The sequence below is a fragment of the Macrobrachium nipponense genome, chromosome 47, assembly GCF_015104395.2.
Source record: "Macrobrachium nipponense isolate FS-2020 chromosome 47, ASM1510439v2, whole genome shotgun sequence".
NCBI classification, from domain to species: domain Eukaryota; kingdom Metazoa; phylum Arthropoda; class Malacostraca; order Decapoda; family Palaemonidae; genus Macrobrachium; species Macrobrachium nipponense.
The window spans coordinates 4,440,359-4,465,073 of record NC_087222.1 but is presented as its reverse complement, the minus strand read 5'-3'; the positions used below and the strand labels follow the sequence as shown (position 1 = coordinate 4,465,073).

At 40.8% G+C, this 24,715-nt stretch overlaps 1 protein-coding gene across 1 annotated transcript in view; it reads left to right on the top strand.

Annotated features, from left to right (window-relative positions):
• The window catches only part of LOC135204679 (gastrula zinc finger protein XlCGF57.1-like), a 43,060-nt gene extending 19,555 nt beyond the window's left edge, over positions 1–23,505 (top strand). The window contains exons 2-3 of the mRNA XM_064234835.1: positions 6,714–8,243; positions 21,536–23,505. Coding sequence (XP_064090905.1) covers positions 7,073–8,243; positions 21,536–22,326 — 1,962 coding nt within the window. The 5' untranslated portion in view covers positions 6,714–7,072 and the 3' untranslated portion in view covers positions 22,327–23,505. The remainder of the gene's footprint in view (positions 1–6,713; positions 8,244–21,535) is intronic.
• The last annotated feature ends 1,210 nt before the right edge of the window (positions 23,506–24,715 follow it).

Here is a 24,715-nt window from a genome sequence, read left to right as displayed (position 1 = left end):
CCTTTTAAGATAGGACGTGATTACTTTTTATCTGTTTTAAAACCAGTTTTAGTTTGCCCGATTTTATTCATTTCACTTTAATTTTTCTTTCTCTGGGTGTGATCTGAAAGGGTGTGTATGTTGTGAGATGGAGATTTTTGCTTCACCTACGGGAACTTCTTCCGGTTCTCGGAAGAGACAAAGGAAATCCCCTGGAGTGAGTGGGTTTCCTTGTTCAAGATATTTAACTTCGGTGTCGACAGATCCTCATCCAACATGTAGTAGGTGGAGAGAAAACATATGTACTATTACTAATCCTTGTTCAGTTTGTCGCGTTTGGTTGGTGGAACAGTGGAGGAAGTTTTATGAGAAAGGCCAGTACAAGAGAAAGGATACGACGCCATCTTTGGATGACCAAGCGTTGTCGGCTTCTTTTGTATCCGCAATACACCAGAATGCTCCATATGTTTCGTCGCCTGCTTTTGATTTTTCCCATACTCCTTCAGTTTCTTCTATCGATTCGCTATCGGAAACTCCAGGAGGGATTTTGGGTAATTTTATGCATAATTACGGTCCGTTATTCCCGGCAGGGTTGGGGGAAGCATCGACATCGACATCTTTGTTCCAGGTGCCGGCTCCCGATGCGTAAAGAATGGAAGGTACGTGGGCAGCTTTAGACCTACCAAGCGTACCAACCTTGGAGGGGTTGCTGTCTCGTTATATGGCATCACGATTCGAGCAGGGCCCGACAGCACTGAATGTTCCTCATCCCCCTGGCCTGCACTTTATGGGAACTAATGACATGGCTACATCAATGACTTCAATGTATCCAGCAATGCAGAACGTTGGAGGTAGTTTTGCTGCACACGCAGGGGTGCCAGCAGCAGCCGCCCAGTCTCTCCCTACAAGATTGGTGATGTCACAACCGGCGTCACACACCAACATGGCAGACGTGATGACATCAGCCTACTGCTTCTCGATCTATTTCGTTGCCTCCTGAGCCAAATACACTTTCTGACTCGTTGGTACAAACAGTCATAAAGAAATTACAAGATCTAGAGAAGATAGTTAAGAAAGACAAAAAGAAAAGTCGAAAGTCCTGATTCGTCGTCGTCGTCGTCTTCTTCCTCTAACTCAGTCATCGCTAAGTTCAATGACGTCACTGTGTACCAGTCAAGCGTTGCAGGATACAGGACTTCGTGACTGATCCTCGGGCCAAGAGGAGAAGGTGAATTCTTCTTCATCTTCAAGCCAGGACTGTCGCATCCCGGTCAGCAACAAAGTAAGAAGTCAGTGGCTGGTAAGCTTAAAGCTAAAAGACGAAGCCGTTTACAAGCGTCCGAACGAGTGAAAGCGTCGACGTTCGCTGGGTTAGCGGCTGATGCGGAGATGCCAGCAGAGGCTACAAAGAGTCGAGAGAGACTACACTGCTGTTGGTAAAATCAATCATTGGTGCGAAGAGTTCAACAAAGTATAAAGAACAGATACCAGTTTCGCCTGTAAGACCTTTTAAAATACGGAGAAAGGATGAGAGAGCTCCCATTAAAAGGTCAAATAATAGAGAGTTGGTAACCTCGTCTGATACGTTGGCGGAAGGCGTTGTTCAACTCGATGAGAGATCAAGGCCGAATTCCCCGACGGTTGTTGGAGACGATATTAATAGAGATAGAGAGGAAATTAGCTCGGTTTCGAGAGAGCCTTCATCTTGGCGATATAGGCGGGATTCTCGCTCTAGATCTGTGAGCAGAGAAGGAGTTAGGCGGTCTTGTTCTCCTACTGACTATTTGAGATCGAGCTGTCGGCGGCCATCAGAGATCAAAGATGCCGCGGTCGTAGGGTCAGACAGCTATGAAGCACCTGGATGTTTGTCAGCGGATAGGAGTGAGCTAGTGTCTCCTGTGGCTGAACACAGTACGGTAGAACCAGAGGAAGGAGCTGGCTTTGTATGCGGAGGTGATTGATTTGATTCATCAATTCAATAACCTTTGGGGGAGCACGGAGACACCTGTCAGTATGCTTCCTCCGGGGATTGACATGGTGTTTGGATTGATAAAGGATACGAAGGTGTCGTATGAATTACTTTGTTCAAGTCATGCGAAGTCTGTTTTGCAACACGTAAATGCACGGATTGCGGGAAGGGATAATTCCTTAAGATCGAATAGATCGTTTAAGTTTATTCCCCCCCACTGATGAAACACAGGAAATATACGACACCAATGGTTCCTTTGCTATCTAGACAAATTAACCCAAATGTGGTAAGGTTAAGGCTTGGATTAACCTTGGATCAAGTTAAGATGGAATGCCCTTCGATGACTTGCCCTTCGATGACTTGCCAGGAAGTTGCTACGTTAGAAACAATGGGTGCTGCTGTCTTTCAGACTGCTTCTTGGTTAGATCTTTGGTCAACAGCAGTGGCGAAAATTGCATCCTCAGAAGTAACAAGAAAAGTAGTGGATGAGTCTATGTTTATCAGATTGCTACAATCAGGTTCCAAAGCAATTGCGAACTTGACAAATTTAAGTGCCAATGTTTGGGGAAATATCCTGTTAATGAGGAGAGATGCAGCTTTGGCTAGATTAAGCCACTCTGTTGATTTGGATTCCCTGCTAGCAATGCAGAATGGGGATATCCAGGAGTCGCAGTTGCTGTTGCCAGAGGGCATACTGGAAGGGGCTATAGATAGAAGAAGGATGGACACTAACGATAGATTAGTACAGCAGGCAGTTAGAAAAACATCTGGAAGTCAAGCTAATCCTATTGAGGTAAGGCAGCAGCAAATGCCTCGAAAGAAGCCAGTGAGACCTAACATCCCTAATAGAGCAACAAGACCCTCTTCCCCAAAGAAGTTAGCTCATCGGCCCTTTCACAATAGAAATAACAGAGTAAGGGGGATTAAGGGAAGAGGGAGAGGTTCAAGACGATAGGATGGGCGCCTCTCATCACTCAGCCCCACCAGTGGGGGGTTGCCTGGCAAATCACTGAAAGGGTTGGCAGGAACTTGGAGCATAGCAGTGTGTGGTGGATGTTCTCAGGGTCAGTTATTTGATTCCGTTCGAAGTAACCCCACCCCTGACAGAACAACCATTACCTCGCTTATGCTCAGGAACCTCAGAAGGCTTTTATTCTGCAAGAGGAAGTGAAGAAGATGATGGTAAAAGGGGCTGTGGAACAAATATCCATTCCAGCAAAGGGGTTTTACAGCAGGATTTTCCTTGTCCCCAAAGCCAACGGGGATTGGAGGACAGTAATAGATCTGTCAACATTGAATCTGTTTATAAGAAAAACCAGATTCAGGATGGAGACTCCAAAGACTGTTCTACAAGCATTCAGGGTCAAGGACTTTATGCTGACAATCAACTTGAAGGACGCATACTTTCAGATCCTAGTCCATCAGTCTTCCAGGAAATTTCTCTGCTTCAGTCTTGCAGAGAAAGTTTTCCAGTCCAAAGTCCTGTGCTTCGGATTGACAACGTCTTCTCAAGTTTTTACAAGTGTTCACTCGTGTGTCGACATGGGCGTATGCTTGGGATAAGACTGATAAGATACCTAGATGATTGGCTGGTGATAGCAAAGTCCAGAGAAAAATTACTTTGGGACAGGGTGACTCTCCTGCAGTTTTGTCACAGCTTAGGCATTGTGATAAATCAGGAGAAGTTGCATTTCGATCCAAGTCAACAGCTGGTGTATCTGGGTATGATTATAGACACAGTAAAAGCCAAAGTATTCCCAGCAGACCAGAGGGTAGAGAAATGCAAACAAGTGGTGAATGGCTTTCTGGAAAAACAAACAGCCAGCAAGACAGTGGCAGGTAGTACTGGGAATTCTAACTTCCTTGGAGAAGCTAGTACCACAAGGGAGGCTACACCTTCGATCTCCAATGGAGGATAAAGGAGTTTTGATCACCAACGGTAGATCACCTGTACGAGCCAATTCCCTTGTTGACAGGAGTGAGGAAAGACTTACTGTGGTGGGTGCAGGACAACAATCTGACAGTGGGTGCTTCAGCAACCCTCCCCGGATCTCTTGCTGTTCTCAGATGCGTCACTTGAAGGTTGGGGAGTGGCGAGGACAGAGAACTCCTTATAAATGTGTTGGAGTTAAAAGCAGCGTTTCTAGCACTTCAGGAAGGGGCAATCAGTGGTATTGATGTCAGACAACACCACAGTAGTAGCTTACGTAAACAAGCAAGGAGGCCTCGTATCTCGGCAGTTACACGTGATGACAGTTCAACGTCATCAGTGGGCTGTAGAGAACTTAGTAGGCATCAGGGCCAGATATATTCCAGGAAAAAGAAACAGTGGTTGACAAGTTGAGCCGGAGGGATCAGATCCTGGGAACGGAGTGGTCCTTGCATCAGCAAGTAGTGGACAGAATGCTCATATTGTGGGAAAGGCCGATCATAGACCTATTTGCAACCCGGTACAACAAAAAGTTAGAAGTGTATTGTTCAGTAGTCCCAGACGTAGAGGCAGTAGCAGAAGATGCGCTACAACACCCATGGGACATCTAGATGTTTGTGCATTTCCTCCATTTTGTCTAATCCGTCGGGTTATGAACAAGGTAATTCGGTCTCAGAACCTCATAATGACTGGTAGCTCCTTTATGGCTGAAGGCAGAATGGTTTCCGGACCTGTTGGAACTCCTAATAGATGTGCCGAGAGAGTTACCTCCATGGAACAACCTACTATGTCGGCCGCACATGGAGAGGTACCACCAGTCGGTGAAGTCCCTATCACTTCACGGATGGAGACTGTCAAGTATCTCCTGCGAGCGAGAGGTTTTTCTCAGAAAGCAGCAACACAGATGGCAGGAGATATCAGAAAGTCATCTGCAACGGTATACCAAGGAAAATGGTCAGCCTACTGTGATTGGTGTCGTAGAGGGAACTTGTCTCCACTGGGAACCACTATTCAGCAATTAGCAGACTTAATGATATATCTCAGGACAGAAAGGCATGCGTCTGTATCTGCTGTAAAGGGGTACAGGGCTGCTCTAGCCTTGGTCTTACGCATGGAAGGTGTGGACATTTCGTCTTCTTGGGAGCTGGCTATGTTAATGAAGAGTTTTGAGCAGTCCTGTTCACCAAAGGAACTAAAAGCTCCAGATTGGGATTTGACCATGGTACTGAGTAGTCTTACCAAACCCCCCTACGAACCATTAAGGCAGTCCACAGATAGGAGCCTGACCCAGAAGACAGTCTTCTTACTGGCCCTATCCTCAACCAAAAGGGTGGGGGAACTACATGGCCTGTCATATGTCGTAAAGCATTCGAGAGGTTGGAAGTCAATGGTATTCAAGTTTGTCCCAGAATTCGTAGCCAAAACTAAAAACCCATCAGTAGCAGAGGGCAGATTCTACTCCTTTTCATACCTTCTCTGGCAGAATTCGTAGACAATGACAAAGAAGAGATGCTTCTATGTCCCGTCAGGGTACTAAGAGAGTACTTAAGAAGGACAAGGCACCTCAGGCCGGGGTGCCGGAGGCTGTTCGTAAGTACAGGATGGAACAAAAAGGAACTGTCCAGGAATACTATATCGTTTTGGCTAAGAGAAACGATCAGGAATGCATACATGACTGAAGACAGGGGGTCAAATAGCCAGGAGAGGGCTAGAGCTCATGACATCAGGGGCTTGAGTGCTTCTTTGGCATTCAAGAAGAATATGTCTGTGGAGAGAATTCTGAAAGCTGGTATTTGGCAACGCCAAACAACTTACACTTCTTTTTATTTAAAAGATGTTGCCCATAGATCCTTGGACACTTTTTTCCTTGGGTCCAGTGGTGCTGGCCCAGCAAGTGGTATAGCTCATCCAGTACCCCTGGTGGGTCAGTTTGTGTCTAGTCTAAGATGAAGGTATGAAAGTAGAATGAATGAGATGACTGGTCTTTCTTCTTTACCACTTTCTTTCTACTCCTTTACCTACGGGCAGTATGAAGGAGAGTACCATCATGAGCTGGAATGGACTAGATGCAGGTGAGGTGGTCAGCTATACTGTAAAGGTGATCTAGAGTATAGTATACTTTTCAGTAGCAACACACTCCTCTCGGTAATAGGGAGAGGAGTGATAATAGATCCAGATACAAGGGATAGGAGTGGTTTAGGAGCATGGAGTGTTCTCCATCTTCCGTAATGTAATAAACCATGGCATGGTACGAGCACCCAGTGAGGGAAACCAATAGATTCTCATATATCTTTGGTTCAAGGGTTAATAGTCCATTGTCTTGGGATACTCCTACTATTTGGAAATGGATAAAGATGGCAAACTCCCAGTCAGTTAAAGAGACTTCCCTCCCCCCAATAAGTAAGTCTAGAATAATGTTAAGACCGAAGGTTTGTTTCGTATGTGAACAAATGACAAATTTTTAACTAATTTGTATTTTTCATAACTAACAAACCTGAGGTCTTAACAGGTAAAGGCACACCTCGAACCACCCCTCTAGCAGTCTAAACTGGGTTGGAAGAGTAACTGGCTGGTCACGGGTCGAAGAGGGCATTCTGGGTAATACATGCCCTGTGACCTGGTATAGATGCCAATAGTCCCTGGATCTCATGTTAATAACATGTTCATAAGTAATAGATTGTATTAATGGTTTTGATAGTAACTACTGTCCAAAATGCCACACTTGTTAATTGGGCCTGAGACCTTTATATATGAATTAAATTTGATTCAGTATTTTGCTTCTTTCAGTTTCTGGCATATTGTTTCCTAACTCTATGTTGCATTCTTTGATTTCAGATTCTCCCTCAGAAGAACCTTCCTTCCTTCGTCAGTTTTGAACAGCATCAAGATTTTTGTAAAATGCATGTTGTTTAATGGTACTAGATGGAACATTACCAATAGCAACTCTTAAAGTGTAAGACACAGCAGTGAATTATTGTGCTCCTACTTTACAAATCATCACAACAACAACAACAAGTAAAATCTGTTCTAAATATTAGATTCATACATCAGCATTGAAATCTGGTTGTAGTCCTTCAAGATATTGTACTTAATTTATAACTATTTACTGGGTAATCATTTGTAAACAATTTTGTGTTAAGAGTTGTCAACTGAACACATTGTCAGTACAGAACAGGGCAGGACAAAAGGCTAAAATGAATCCAGAACATTCTGTAGAATTTCCTTTGAAAAGTGAGACTGAAGGTGATTTGTCACTACCTTCCATAGATGAAGAAAACAGCAACATGGATGGCTATTGTGAAACCAGTGATGGTGACTATTTGTCTCTGGATCCATTGATGGTTGTCAAAGTAGAGCCACAGGAATATTGTGAGTCTGATGAAGATGAAAAATATTCATATGAAATGAATTCAGTAGAGAATGAAGACGATCCACTAACTTGCAAAATTGATGTAAAACAAGAAGGAAGGAATTATCACAATGGAGAGAAGCCTTCCAGTTCCACTGACCATGAGAAAGCATTTTGCAAGAAAATTAATCGTACCAAGGGGAAAACATTCGTTTGCAAGGAATGTGGGAAAGCATTTTCCAAGAATCGAGATCTTACACGTCATATGAGAATCCATACTGGAGAGAAGCCATTTATGTGTAAGGAATGTGGAAGAGCATTTGCCATTAAATCGCATCTCACAGTTCATATGAGAATCCATAGTGGAGAGAAGCCATTCGTGTGTGAGGAATGTGGTAAAGCATATCCCCGTAAACCACAGCTCACAGATCATATGAGAATCCACACTGGAGAGAAGCCATTTGCATGCAAGGAATGTGGGAGAGCATTTACCATTAAATCGCACCTTACAGTTCATATAAGAACGCATAATGGAGAGAAGCCATTCGTGTGTAAGGAATGTGGGAAAGCATATTCCCGTAAACCACATCTTACAGATCATATGAGAACCCATACTGGAGAAAGGCCATTCATATGCGAGAAATGTGGGAAAGCATTTGCCAATAAAACAGTTCTTACAGTTCATATGAAAATCCATACTGGAGACAAACCATTCGTGTGCAAGGACTGTGGGAACGCATTTTCCAAGAATATAGATCTTACAGTTCATATGAGAGTCCACACTGGAGAGAAGCCATACCTGTGTATGGAATGTGGGAAAGCATTTTCCCGTAAACCACATCTTACAGATCATATAAGGATCCATACTGGAGAAAAGCCCTTTGTGTGCAAGGAATGTGGGAAAGCATTTTCAAAGAAACCAGATCTTACACGTCATATGAGAATTCATACTGGAGACAAGCCATACGTGTGTAAGGAATGTGGGAAAGCATTTTCGCGTAAACCAAATCTTACAGATCATATGAGAAACCATAATGGAGAAAAGAACTAAAGGGATACACAAGACAAACTTGGCACTAAATATCAAGTGCTAATAAACAAAACAGTATTGGAAGATTGTAAGAAAAGACAAAGAAACCTTAATGTGGCTTGGATAGATTACAAGAAGGCATTTGACAGCGTGCCACACACCTGGATACTCAAAGGTTTGGAAATATATAACATCAGTGAGGGAACAAGGTCTTTACTGGAAGCCCAGATGATTAAGTGGAAGACTGTTTACGATGGGGTTCTATTCCTACAATGCGTCCCAAGTCAAAAATTTCTAAGAAAGCCCTAGAAAACCATACTTTTATCCTCTTCTTTACTGTTAAGCTTAACAAAACGTAAACATTACATTAATTTCCGAACAGATTTTCTTGGTAATTGAATAAATATATAAGGTAAATGGGTCATACTACTTTACTTGGCTAGTATAATAATTCCTCTTTATGAACTTTTTACTAAAGTATCAATAGAAAAAGAAGACAGAAGTACAGAGAAACAAAATTTCAAATGGTTTTATACTTTTGTAGACGATTTTTTTTTATATTTTCACACTAGGATGTCTAAAGAAAAGCCAACATGGTACTTGGTTACATTTTTTTTAACTTATTGTAATAAACAACAGCATCAGATCCTGATGCGCACATACTCCACGATTAGCACCCAGAAGCGCAAAGTGAAATGATGTACCCAAGCTTCCCTTTTACTTGATTCACCAGTCACCAAATTTGATACCTCGAGTAAATGTTGCCATGTGCTAACTGTTTTTCATCTAAGAGAGGGATTAAATTTGTTTCCAGATAGTACTAAAGTTTTTATCATATGTATGTGTGCATGTAGGTATACACAGTATATATTTAAATGTCTGAATCTAGGTAGCTAGCATATTTATTTATTTTCCTTCATGATATGCCTGGCAGTGTGTACCACCTTCCCAAGACCATCCAATACTTTTTGTTTTGCTCCAAACCCTTGATACTGAAATTACTAAATTATAAGAGTTCTAGAGCTGAAAAGAAGGTTGGGAGTATGTTCGTGCCACCTTCATGTACCCAATACTATGCAATAGTCTTGAATGTTGGTACTCTTCCCCCAAAAAAAACAAAATGTCGGTAAAGAGGGGGTTAATGCTTTGGGTGCATTGAAAATGTAAAACTGTAATTTTTAGTTTTTTCATAAAAAAAAAAAAAAAACAAATTTTGATTGATTATTCTGACTTTTTGAGCCATACATCTTCTGTTGGATCGGCATCATAGGGCATCGTAACCCCAGAACATGCGCCGTAAACTGGGAAATAATTAATGATGAATTTAGTTGAGAAGCATCATAACCTCAGAAGGTTGTAGCCCTTGGACTGACTAGTAAAGTTTGAGTATTTCCATGAAATGTCACTCATAGTGGAAATGAAAAGATTGATTTCTTCATTAAATATCAATGAAATTTAGGTGCAGTTTTATGTGACTATTTTATATATTTTCTTGGTTTTAATTTTCTACAAAGAATGTGATGCAGCATTAGTAAATCATAATGCTCCGTATTAGCTTACTGGACACAGTGGACTAACTGTATTATGTTTTTAGCTACCCAGCCAGAAGTGTTCAGCCAGCACTTGCTTTGTAAGTGACTAAAGTAATGTATTATTCTGATTAGATTAAACCTCTTGTTAAGTTTATTTCTGTACAATGTATAAACTTGAAAACTTTTGGTAAGTAATAAAAATAGTTTATACAAAAATCAAATCTTTCATTTGACCTCATTAAAACTCGGGATATCTGAGTAACATTTGAACAACCAGAACTTAATTGCCAACACTTTTTGTGATAAAACTATAAAAAAACAAGTATAAAAATTTGTAGTGGGTTTTTCTTGAGTTTTAACTAACAAAATAGGAGGTTTTTAGCAATTTTATAGGGGTTCCAACTATTCGCGGTTTCTAACTACTCACGGGGGCTGGTACGCATCCCCCACGAATCTGGGGGACCACTGCATACATTCATGTAAACTTTGGTGGGCTGGAGTTAAATGTGAATTTGTTCATATATGAAACAAACCTTCGGTCTTAACATAGGATAATACTAGCGCTAAGCTGGAAACCGGTAGAATTACAATTAAACTTGTGAGATCCAGGGACTATTGGCATCTATACCAGGTCACGGGGCATGTATTACCCAGAATGCCCTCTACGTCCGTCCCGTGACCAACCAGTTACTTTCGTACCGCGTTTTAAGATAGGCCGCGATTACATTTTATCTGTTTTAAAACCGGTTTTAGTTTGCCCGATTTTATTCATTTCACTTTAATTTTTCTTTCTCTGGGTGTGATCTGAAAGGGTGTGTATGTTGTGAGATGGAGATTTTTGCTTCACCTACGGGAACTTCTTCCGGTTCTTGGAAGAAACAAAGGAAATCCCCTGGAGTGAGTGGGTTTCCTTGTTCAAGATATTTAACTTCGGTGTTGACAGATCCTCATCCAACGTGTAGTAGTCGGAGAGAAAACGTGTACTATTACTAATCCTTGTTCAGTTTGTCGCTGTTGGTCGGTGGAACAGTGGAGGAAGTTTTATGAGAAAGGCCAATACAAGGGAAAGGAGACGACGCCATCTTTGGATGACCAAGCGTCGTTGGCTTCTTTTGTATCCGCAATACACCAGAATGCTCCATATGTTTTGTCGCCTGCTTTTGATTTTTCCCATACCCCTTCAGTTTCTTCTATCGATTCGCTATCGGAAACTCCAGGAGGGATTTTGGGTAATTTTATGCATAATTACACTCCGTTATTCCCAGCAGGGAGGGGTGGGGAGCATCGCCATCTTTGTTCCAGGTGCAGGCTCCCGATGCGCAAAGAATGGAAGGTACGTGGGCAGCTTTAGGCCTACCAGGCGTACCAACCTTGGAGGGGTTGCTGTCTCATTATATGGCATCACGATTCCAGCAGGGCCCGACAGCACTGAATGTTCCTCATCCCCCTGGCCTGCACTTTATGGGAACTAATGCCACGGCTACGTCAACGACTTAAATGTTTCCGGCAATGCAGAACGGAGGTAGTTTTGCTGCACACGCAGGGCTGCCAGGAGCAGCCGCCCAGTCTCTCCCTACAAGATTGGTGATGTCACAACCGGCGTCACACACCGGCATGGCAGATGCGATGACGTGAGCCTACTGCTACTCGATCTACTTCGTTGCCTCCTGAGCCAAATACGCTTTCTGACTCGTTGGTACAAACAGTCATAAAGAAATTACAAGATCTAGAGGAGAAGATAGTTAAGAAAGACAAAAAGAAAAGGCGTGATTCGTCGTCTTCTTCGTCTTCTTCCTCTAACTCAGAGTCATCGCTAAGTTCTATGACATCACTGTGTGCACCAGTCAAGCGTTGGAGGATACGGGACTTCGTGGCTGATCCTTGGGCCAAGAGAGAAGGTGAATTCTTCTTCGAGCCAGGACTGTCACATCCCGGTCAGCAACAAAGTAAGAAGTCAGTGGTTGGTAAGCTTAAAGCTAACGGACGAAGCCGTTTACAAGCGTCCGAACGAGCCAAAGCGTCGACAGTCGCTGGGTTAGCGGCTGACGCGTAGATGCCAGCAGAGACTATAAAGAGTCTAGAGAGACTACACTGCTGTTGGTAAAATCAACGATTGGTGCGAAGAGTTCAACAAAGTATAAAGAACAGATACCAGTTTCGCCTGCAAGACCTTTTAAAATACGGAGAAAGGATGAGAGAGCTCCCATTAAGAGGTCAAATAATAGAGAGTTGGTAACCTCGATGAGGGATCAAGGCCGAATTCCCTAACGGTTGTTGGAGACGATATTAATAGAGATAGAGAGGAAATTAGCTCTGTTTTGAGAGAGCCTTCATCTTGGCAATATAGGCGGGATTCTCGCTCTAGATCTGAGAGCACAGAAGGAGTTAGGCGGTCTTGTTCTCCTACTGACTATTCAAGATCGAGCCGTCGGCGGCCATCAGAGATCAAAGATGCCGCGGCCGTAGGGTAAGACAGCCATGAAGCACCCTGACGTTTGTCGGCGGATAGGAGTGAGCTAGCGTCTCCTGTGGCTGAACACAGTACGATAGAACCAGAGGAAGGAGCTGGCTTTGTATGCGGAGGTGATTGATTTGATTCATCAATTTAATAACCTTTCGGGGAGCACGGAGTCACCTGTCAGTATGCTTCCTCCGGGGATTGACATGATGTTTGGATTGAAAAAGGATATGAAGGTGTCGTATGAATTACCTTGTTCGAGTTATGCAGAGTTTGTTTTACAACACGTAAATGCACGGATTGCGGGAAGGGATAATTCCTTAAGATCGAATAGATCGTTTAAGTTTATTCCCCCCCCAATGATGAAACATAGGAAATGTTATACGACACCAATGGTTCCTTTGCTATCTAGACAAATTAACCCAAATGTGGTAAGGTTAAGGCCTGAATTAACCTTGGATCAAGTTAAGATGGAATGCCCTTCGATAACTTGCCGGGAAGTTGCTACGTTAGAAGCAACAGCTGCTGCTGTCTTTCAGACTGCTTCTTGATTAGATCTTTGGTCAACAGCAGTGGCGAAAATTGCATCCTCAGAAGTAACAAGAAAAGTAGTGGATGAGTCGATGTTTATCAGATTGCTACAATCAGGTTCCAAAGCAATTGCGTACTTGACAAATTTAAGTGCCAGTGTTTGGGGAAATATCCTGTTAATGAGGATAGATGCAGCTTTGGCTAGATTAACCCTTAAACGCCGACTGGACGTATTTTACGTCGACATTTTTTGTCTCTCGGGTGCCGACTGGACGTATTTTACGTCGACATACAAAAGTTTTTTTAAAAATTCGCGGAAAAATACTTTTAGGCCTACCAGCCAAAAACTCATGAATCACGCGCCTTGGGGGATACTGGGAGTTCACGGATCAAGGTGTTGTTTTGTTTACAATCGTTACGCAGGCGCGCAAGCACGAATTTCTTTCTTGCCGCTCTAAAAAGTATCTGTGACACATCTCGGAAATTATTTCATCACTTTGACATAATTTCTGTACCATTTTAAATTAGCCGTTACATGGAGTATTATATATGAAAATGTGTGCATTTTTATGTAGAATACAACAAAAAATACTCATGATTGTAGCTTTTATCAGTTTTGAGATATTTTCATATAAATAACGATGTGCCAAAATTTCAACCTTCGGTCAACATTGACTCTACCAAAATGGTCGAAAAACGCAATTGTAAGCTAAAACACTTATATTCTAGTAATATTCAATCATTTGCCTTCATTTTGCAACAAATTGGAAGTCTCTAGCACAATATTTCGATTTATGGTGAATTTATGAAAAAAATAACATTTTCTTTACGTCCGCGCAGTAACTCTTCCGAAAAAATCATATGTGCGATTGTGGTAATGTCTGCACCATTTTAAATTAGCCGTTACATAAAGTTTTATATATGAAAATGTGCGCAATTTCATGTAGAATACAACTAAAAATAATTGAAGGTTGTAGCTTTTCTCATTTTTAAAATATTTGCATATAAATCACGATAAATAGAAAAAAAACCACATTCGGTCAACTTTGACTCTACTGAAATGGTCGAAAAACGCAATTGTAAGCTACTCTTACAGTCTAGTAATATTCAGTCATTTATCTTCATCTTGAAACAAATTGGAAGTCTCTAGCACAATATTCGATTTATTGTGAATTTATGAAAAAAATAACTTTCTTTACGTCCGCGCGGTAACTCTTCCGAAAAAATCATATGTGCGATTGTGGTAATGTTTGCACCATTTTAAATTAGCCGTTCATAAAGTTTTATATATGAAAATGTGCGCAATTTCATTTAGAATACAACGAAAAATAATTGAATGTTGTAGCTTTTCTCATTTTTGAAATATTTGCATATAAATCACAATAAATAGAAAAAAAACCACGTTCGGTCAACTTTGACCCTACCGAAATGGTCGAAAAACGCAATTGTAAGCTAAAACTCTTACAGTCTAGTAATATTCAGTCATTTATCTTAATCTTGAAACAAATTCGAAGTCTCTAGCACAATATTTAGATTTATGGTGAATTAAAAAAAAAACTTTCCTTCCCTCCGCACACGGAATTCTCCGCCACAAATCTCCGAAATGCGTACGTCCCATTCTCGGAATATTTGCTCCGTTTCATATTAGGCATTTCATAGAGTTTTATATTTGAAAATGTGTGCAATTTTATGTAGAATAAAACTAAAAATATTTGAAGGTTGTAACTTTTCTAATTTCCGAAATAATTGCATATAAAAAAAATATATATAAAAAATTGACATTCGGTCAACTTTAACTCGTCAGATATGGTCGAAAGCTGCAATTGTAAGCTAATACTCTTACAGTATAGTAATATTCAATCATATTTCTTCATTTTGAAAGAAATTGGAAGTCTCTAGGACAATATTTAGATTTATGGTGAATTTTTGAAAAAAATATTTATTTATGTCCGCGCATTACGAATCCATGCATTATATTGTGATAATATTTTCTCTGTGTTGCTTTTATCGTTTTACAATGTGTTATATACCAAAATGATTGCAATTTAGTGTAAATTACAACGAAAAAAAAGTAACTTGTTACCTCTAACCGTTTTGTGCACAGCGCGATTTGAATACAATTATATATGAAATTTAGTTTTTGCGCTATCATATATCGCATTATTTATATATGATAATGATAATTTTTTTCACATCTGATGGTTGCATACTAAACTTCAGCCAATGAAAAAAAAGGAGCCAAAAATGAACTCTTAATCTTGAAAACTAAGCGTGCTGTGATTTTTTGAAAAAAATATTTTTTCCCCTTCTGCGCTCACTCGGAAACACCTCCGGCACACGGGAGACAATTTTTATTTTACCGCTTCGGCGTTTAAGGGTTACGCAATTACTGTTGCCAGAGGGCATACTGGAAGAGGCTATAGATAGAAGAAAGATGGACACTAACGATAGATTAGTACAGCAGGCAGTTAGAAAAACATCTGGAAGTCAAGCTAATCCTATTGAGGTAAGGCAGCAGCAGCAGCAAATGCCTCGAAAGAAGCCAGTGAGACATAACATCCCAAATAGAGCAATAAGACCCTCTTCCCCAAAGAAGTTAGCTCATCGGCCCTTTCACAATAGAAATAACAGGGGAAGAGGGAGAGGTTCAAGATGATAGGATGCGCGCCTCTCATCACTCGACCACACCAGTGGGGGGTTGCCTGGCAAATCACTGAAAGGTGTGGCAGGAACTTGGAGCAGAGCAGTGGGTGGTGGATGTTCTCAGGGTCAGTTATTTGATTCCGGTCGAAGTAACCCCACCCCTGACAGAACAACCATTACCTCACCTCGCTTATGCTCAGGAACCTCAGAAGGATTTTATTCTGCAAGAAGAAGTGAAGAAGATGATGGAAAAAGGGGCTGTGGAACAAATATCCATTCTGGCTAAGGGGTTTTACAGCAGGATTTTCCTTGTCCCCAAAGCCAACGGGGATTGGAGGACAGTAATAGATCTGTCAACATTGAATCTGTTTGTAAGAAAAATCAGATTCAGGATGGAGACTCCAAAGACTGTTCTACAAGCTTTCAGGGTCAAGGACTTTATGCTGACAATCAACTTGAAGGATGCATACTTTCAGATCCTAGTCCATCAGTCTTCCAGGAAATTTCTCTGCTTTAGTCTTGCAGAGAAAGTTTTCCAGTTCAAAGTCCTGTGCTTCGGATTGACAACGTCTTCTCAAGTTTTTACAAGTGTTCATTCGTGTCGACATGGGCGCGTGCACGGGATCAGGCTGATAAGATACCTAGACAATTGGCTGGTGATAGCAAAGTCCAGAGAGAAATAACTTTGGGACAGGGTGACCCTCCTGCAGTTTTGTCACAGCTTAGGCATTGTAATAAATCAGAAGTTGCATTTGGATCCAAGTCAACGGCTGGTGTATCTGGGTATGATTGTAGACACAGTAAAAGCCAAAGTATTCCCAGCAGACCAGAGGGTAGCCCAGCAGACCAGAGGGTAGAGAAATGCAAACAAGTGGTGAATGCCTTTCAGGAAAAACAAACAGCCAGCAAGACAGTGGCAGGTAGTACAGTGGTACCTCGTGATACGAAAGGCTCAACTTATGAAAAACTCGAGATACGAAAGCTGACACGAAAAATTTTACTGCTCTACATACGAAAAGTTTTCAAGATACGAAAGGTTTCTGAAAGTCCGAGATTCGCCCGATAACAATTTTGAAACTCGTGCCGTGCGCCGCCATTTTAGTTCTAGTAGACTCGCCACCATCCTCCTGCTCTCCCATTGGTTCCTGATGCTAGCCAAGCCATGTGATCCTTCTCTCCTATTGGACAGCATCCCTCCCATCATGCATCTTACGTGGTGGCGTTCCTTCGCTCAGCCACTTCGCACCCGAAGCTTTATCGTACGCATGCGGTGTTCGTTCGGTCCAATGATTTCGTTTAGTATCGTAAATTCGTTAGTGATTTTGTTGTGCTACTTTATCGTGTTGTGAGAACCTAATTAGTAAATGTACTACATATGTAACTTAATTACGTACAGCACATATAGTCATGGGTTCCAAGAAAGTTGCTGAAGTTCACAGAAGGAAGAGAATGCTTTCTATGGAGACAAAGATGGAGATAATAAAAAAGTATGAAGCTGGCTTGCGGTTGAGTGTGATCGCTAAGGAATACGCCCGAAATCTGTCGACGATAGGCACCATCCTAAAGCAGAAGGAAGCCATCAAAGTAGCTACACCTTCCAAGGGCGTGACTATTTTGTCTAACAAGAGGAGCCATGTGCATAATGAAATGGTAAGGCTGCTTCTTGTATGGATCGAGGACAAGAAATCGATGGTGATACGATAACCGAGACGGCAATCTGCCAGAAGGCCAGCGCTATTTTCGGCAATTTGATTGCCCAAGCCGAAGACGACGGCGGAGAGGGGACATCAACGGCAACCCCAGAGTTCAAGGCTTCTCATGGGTGGTTCGAAAAATTCCGTAAATGGACTGGCATCCATTCGGTGGTGAAGAAATTGAAATTATGTAAAGTATAAAAAAGTAAAAAGAAATGTAAAAATAAAAAAAAAGATATAATAGATTTTATTTTAAGTTTTTGTAAAGTTAAGTGTTACAGTTTTGTTAATGTGTTTTGTAAAGTTTAGTTTGTTTTTCTGACATTTTTTTATGCGTTTCGTAAAGTTAAGTGTACGTATCTGCCGTTTGTCCTCCTCCTCTGCCGCCACTTTCGGAGATAGCCTCACTCGAAAGGTAAGCTTCCACATTTTACGTTACAGTAATATTTCTTGTACACTAATATACACTTTATTTACAGGTTTTGCATTTTTATTAGTAAGTTACGTATTAAATGGTCCAAATTGTTGTAGTATTTCATTGTTTATAGGTCAATTTAGCTTTGTTATGAAATTTACTGGGGTGTTTTTGGAGGGCTTGGAACGGATTAGCCATTTTACATGTAAAATGTGGTCCAAGATATGAAAACCTCATGATACGAAAGGCGCCTAGGAACGGATTAATTTCGTATCTCGAGGTACTACTGTACTGGGAATTCTAACTTCCTTGGAAAAGCTAGTACCACAAGGGAGGCTACACCTTCAATCTCTACAATGGAGGATGAAGGAGTTTTGATCACCAACGGTAGATCACCTGTATGAGCCAATTCCCTTGTTGACAGGAGTGAGGAAAGACTTACTGTGGTGGGTGCAGGACAACAATCTGACAGTGGGTGCTTCAGCAACCCTCCCCGGATCTCTTGCTGTTCTCAGATGCGTCACTTGAAGGTTGGGGAGCCCACATGGAGGAGCTGATGATTTCAGCAAAATGGAGTGGCGAGGACAGAGAACTCCATATAAACGTGTCGGAGTAAAAAGCAGCGTTTCAGGCACTTCAGGAATTCCGGGAGAGAGTGAAGGGGCAAGGAGTGGTATTGATGTCAGACAACACCACAGTAGTAGCTAACATAAACAAGCAAGGAGGCCTCGAATCTCAGCAGTTACACGTGATGAGAGTTCAACTTCATCAGTGGGCTGTAGAGAACTTAGTAGACATCAGGGCCAGATATATTCCAGGTAAAAGAAACATAGAGGCTGACAAGTTGAGCCGGAGTGATCAGATCCTGGGAACAGAGTGGTCCTTGCATCAACCGGTAGTGGACAGAATGCTCATATTGTGGGAAAGGCCAATTATAGACCTATTTGCAACCAGGTACAACAAAAAGTTGGAAGTGTATTGTTCAGTAGTCCCAGACGTAGAGACAGTAGCAGAAGATGCGCTACAACACCCATGGGACAATCTGGACGTTTACGCATTTCCTCCATTTTGTCTAATATGTCAGGTTCTGAACAAGGTAATGCGGTCTCAGAACCTCAAAATGAATGGTAGCTCCTTTATGGCCGAAGGCAGAATGGTTTCCAGACCTGTTGGAACTCCTAATAGATGTGCCGAGAGTGTTACCTCCATGGAACAACCTATGTCAGCCGCACATGGAGAGGTACCACCAGTCGGTGAAGTCCCTATCACTTCACGGATGGAGACTGTCAAGTATCTCCTGTGAGTGAGAGGTTTTTCTCTGAAAGCAGCAACACAGATGGCAGGAGATTATCATAAAGTCATCTGCAGCGGTATACCAAGGAAAATGGTCAGCATACTGTGATTGGTGTCATAGAGGGAACTTGTCTCCACTGGGAACCACTATTCAGCAATTAGACTTAATGATATATCTCAGGACAGAAAGGCATATGTCTGTATCTGCTGTAAAGGGGTACAGGGCTGCTCTAGCCTTGGTCTTACGCATGGAAGGTGTGGACATTTCGTCTTCTTGGGAGCTGGCTATGTTAATGAAGAGTTTTGAGCAGTCCTGTTCACCAAAGGAACTAAAAGCTCCAGATTGGGATTTGACCATGGTACTGAGTAGTCTTACAAAACCCCCTAACGAACCATTAAGGCAGTCCACAGATAGGAGCCTGACCCAGAAGACAGTCTTCTTACTGGCCCCTAGCCTCAACCAAAAGGGTGGGGGAACTACATGGCCTGTCATATGTCGTAAAGCATTCGAGAGATTGGAAGTCAATGGTATTCGAGTTTGTCCCTGAATTCGTAGCCTAAACTCAAACCCCATCAGTAGTGGACGGCAGATTCTACTCCTTTTCCATACCTTCTCTGACAGAATTTATAGACAATGACAAGATGCTTCTATGTCCCGTCAGGGTACTAAGAAAGTACTTAAGAAGGACAAGGCACCTCAGGCCGGGGTGCCGGAGGCTGTTCGTAAGTACAGGACGGAACAAAAAGGAAGTGTCCAGGAATACTGTATCGTTTTGGCTAAGAGGAACGATCAGGAATGCATACATGACAAATAGCCAGGAGAGGGCTAGAGCTCATGACATCAGGGGCTTGAGCGCTTCTTTGGCTTTCAAGAAGAATATGTCTGTGGAGAGAATTCTGAAAGCTGGTATTTGGCAACGCCAAACACCTTACACTTCTTTTTATTTAAAAGATGTTGCCCATAGATCCTTGGACACTTTTTTCCTTGGGTCCAGTGGTGGTGGCCCAGCAAGTGGTATAGCTCATACAGTACCCCTGGTGGGTCAGTTTGTGTCTAGTCTAAGATGAAGGTATGAATGAGATGACTGGTCTTTCTTCTTTACCACTTTCTTTCTACTCCTTTACCTACGGGCAGTATGAAGGAGAGTACCATCATGAGCTGGAATGGACTAGATACAGGTGAGGTGGTCAGCTATACTGTAAAGGTGATCTAGAGTATAGTATACTTTTCAGTAGCAACACACTCCTCTCGGTAATAGGGAGAGGAGTGATAATAGATCCAGATACAAGGGATAGGAGTGGTTTAGGAGCATGGAGTGTTCTCCATCTTCCGTAATGTAATAAACCATGGCATGGTACGAGCACCCAGTGAGGGAAACCAATAGATTCTCATATATCTTTGGTTCAAGGGTTAATAGTCCATTGTCTTGGGATACTCCTATTATTTGGAAATGGATAAAGATGGCAAACTCCCAGTCAGTTATAGAGACTTCCCTCCCCCCAATAAGTAAGTCTAGAATAATGTTAAGACCGAAGGTTTGTTTCGTATGTGAACAAATGACAAATTTTTAACTAATTTGTATTTTTCATAACTAACAAACCTGAGGTCTTAACAGGTAAAGGCACACCTCGAACCACCCCTCTAGCAGTCTAAACTGGGTTGGAAGAGTAACTGGCTGGTCACGGGTCGAAGAGGGCATTCTGGGTAATACATGCCCTGTGACCTGGTATAGATGCCAATAGTCCCTGGATCTCATGTTAATAACATGTTCATAAGTAATAGATTGTATTAATGTTTTGATAGTACTACTGTCAAATGCACACTTGTTAATTGGGCCTGAGACCTTTATAGGAATATGAATTAAATTTGATTCAGTATTTTGCTTCTTCAGTTCTGGCATTATGTTTCCTAACTCTATGTTGCATTCTTTGATTTCAGATTCTCCCTCAGAAGAACCTTCCTTCCTTCGTCAATTTTGAACAGCATCAAGATTTTTGTAAAATGCATGTTGTTTAATGGTACTAGATGGAACATTACCAATAGCAACTCTTAAAGTGTAAGACACAGCAGTGAATTATTGTGCTCCTACTTTACAAATCATCACAACAACAACAACAAGTAAAATCTGTTCTAAATATTAGATTCATACATCAGCAGTGAAATCTGGTTGTAGTCCTTCAAGATATTGTACTTAATTTATAACATTTACTGGGTAATCATTTGTAAACAATTTTGTGTTAAGAGTTGTCAACTGAACACATTGTCAGTACAGAACAGGGCAGGACAAAAGGCTAAAATGAATCCAGAACATTCTGTAGAATTTCCTTTGAAAAGTGAGACTGAAGGTGATTTGTCACTACCTTCCATAGATGAAGAAAACAGCAACATGGATGGCTATTGTGAAACCAGTGATGGTGACTATTTGTCTCTGGATCCATTGATGGTTGTCAAAGTAGAGCCACAGGAATATTGTGAGTCTGATGAAGATGAAAAATATTCATATGAAATGAATTCAGTAGAGAATGAAGACGATCCACTAACTTGCAAAATTGATGTAAAACAAGAAGGAAGGAATTATCACAATGGAGAGAAGCCTTCCAGTTCCACTGACCATGAGAAAGCATTTTGCAAGAAAATTAATCGTACCAAGGGGAAAACATTCGTCTGCAAGGAATGTGGGAAAGCATTTTCTAAGAATCGAGATCTTACACATCATATGAGAATCCATACTGGAGAGAAGCCATTTATGTGTAAGGAATGTGGAAGAGCATTTGCCATCAAATCGTATCTCACAGTTCATATGAGAATCCATAGTGGAGAAAAGCCATTCGTGTGTGAGGAATGTGGTAAAGCATATCCCCGTAAACCACAGCTTACAGATCATATGAGAATCCACACTGGAGAGAAGCCATTTGCATGCAAGGAATGTGGGAGAGCATTTACCATTAAATCGCATCTTACAGTTCATATAAGAACCCATAATGGAGAGAAGCCATTCGTGTGTAAGGAATGTGGGAAAGCATATTCCCGTAAACCACATCTTACAGATCATATGAGAACCCATACTGGAGAAAGGCCATTCATATGCGAGAAATGTGGGAAAGCATTTGCCAATAAAACAGTTCTTACAGTTCATATGAAAATCCATACTGGAGACAAACCATTCGTGTGCAAGGACTGTGGGAACGCATTTTCCAAGAATGTAGATCTTACAGTTCATATGAGAGTCCACACTGGAGAGAAGCCATACCTGTGTATGGAATGTGGGAAAGCATTTTCCCGTAAACCACATCTTACAGATCACATGAGGATCCATACTGGAGAAAAGCCCTTTGTGTGCAAGGAATGTGGGAAAGCATTTTCAAAGAAACCAGATCTTACACGTCATATGAGAATCCATACTGGAGACAAGCCATACGTGTGTAAGGAATGTGGGAAAGCATTTTCGCGTAAACCAAATCTTACAGATCATATGAGAAACCATAATGGAGAAAAGAACTAAAGGGATACAGAAGACACAAACTTGGCACTAAATATCAAGTGCTAATAAACAAAACAGTATTGGAAGATTGTAAGAAAAGACAAAGAAACCTTAATGTGGCTTGGATAGATTACAAGAAGGCATTTGACAGCGTGCCACACACCTGGATACTGAAAGGTTTGGAATTATGTAACATCATTGAGGAAACAAGGTCTTTACTGGAAGCCCAGATGATTAAGTGGAAGACTGTTTACGATGGGATTCCATTCCTACACTGCGTCCTAAGCCAAAAATTTGTCAGAAAGCCTTAGAAAACCATACTTTTAACCTCTTCCTTACTGTTAGGCTTAACAAAATGTAAACATTACAATAATTTCTGAACCGATTTTCTCGGTATTGGAATAAATATATATGGTACGTGGGTCATACTTTACTTGGCTAGTATAATCATTCCTCTTTATTTATGAACTTTTTACTAAAGTATCAATAGAGAAAGAAGACAGAAGTACAGAGAAACAAAATTTCAAATGGTTTTATACTTTTGTAGACGATTTTTTTTATATTTTCACACTTGGATGTCTAAAGAAAAGCCAACATGGTACTTGGTTAAATTTTTTTTAACATTGTAATAAACAACAGCATCAGATCCTGATGCGCACATACTCCACGATTAGCACCCAGAAGCGCAAAGTGAAATGATGTACCCTAGCTTCCCTTTTACTTGATTCACCAGTCACCAAATTTGATACCTCAAGTAAATGTTTCCATGTGCTAACTGTTTTTCATCTAAGAGAGGGATTAAATTTGTTTCCAGATAGTACTAAAGTTTTTATCATATGTATGTGTGCATGTAGGTATACACAGTATATATTTAAATGTCTGAATCTAGGTAGCTAGCAATATTTATTTATTTTCCTTCATGGTATGCCTGGCAGTGTGTACCACCTTCCCAAGACCATCCAATACTTTTTGTTTTGCTCCAAACCCTTGATACTGAAATTACTAAATTATAAGAGTTCTAGAGCTGAAAAGAAGGTTGGGAGTATGTTCGTGCCACCTTCATGTACCCAATACTATGCAATAGTCTTGAATGTTGGTACTCTTCCCCCAAACAAACTGTCGGTAAAGAGGGGGTTAATGCTTTGGGTGCATTGAAAATGTAAACTGTAATTTTAGTTTTTCATAAAAAAAAACAACAAATTTTGATTGATTATTCTGACTTTTTGAGCCATACATCTTCTGTTGGATCGGCATCATAGGGCATCGTAACCCCAGAACATGCGCCGTAAACTGGGAAATAATTAATGATGAATTTAGTTGAGAAGCATCATAACCTCAGAAGGTTGTAGCTCTTGGACTGACTAGTAAAGTTTGAGTATTTCCATGAAATGTCACTCATAGTGGAAATGAAAAGATTGATTTCTTCATTAAATATCAATGAAATTTAGGTGCAGTTTTATGTGACTATTTTATATATTTTCTTGGTTTTAATTTTCTACAAAGAATGTGATGCAGCATTAGTAAATCATAATGCTCCGTATTAGCTTACTGGACACAGTGGACTAACTGTATTATGTTTTTAGCTAACCAGCCAGAGGTGTTCAGCCAGCGCTTGCTTTGTAAGTGACTAAAGTAATGTATTATTTTGATTAGATTAAACCTCTTGTTAAGTTTATTTCTATACAATGTATAAACTTGAAAACTTTTGGTAAGTAATAAAAATAGTTTATACAAAAATCAAATTTTTCATTTGACCTCAATAAAACTCGGGATATCTGAGTAACATTTGACACAACCAAAACTTAATTGCCAACACCCTGTAGTGTATTGTATCTCGAAAACATGATTTGATTGCTGATCATGTGTTTTACTTCTAAGTATAACACTTATAGACTATTTAAAGTTATTTACAATATATAATATAAAACAAATATAAATAACATCTTTAAATTGGCCTTATCAAATGTTGGAAATTTTTCCTCTTAACTGAGATGGTTCTTGTCGAGATTTTCGAAGTCTTGTTTGGCTAAGCTCCTCAGGTTAACGAGTCTCCCAATAATAATACAGATAATATATGTTATGTGGTCAAAATGACCCTGTTTTAACTAAAAGGAGAGAATTCTTAACTCGGTAACGTGACCTACCTTCAATGTTCCCATTGCCTTCCCTCTTTGCGTAGCTGAAATCAATCATTTTATCTTAGGCTACTAACTCTTGGTATATGAAAAATAGTCTTTATTTCCCCAAAATAGCTAACGTGGAAAATGAAATAAAATTAATCTAAAATTCCAAACCATGAGAAACCATCACTGTTCTGCATAATCAAATTGAATAGAACTATCACCACTTATTCTCCCCCATCAGTCCTTCTCAAATACGTCTACAAAATCCGTTTTTTGGTAGTGACAAT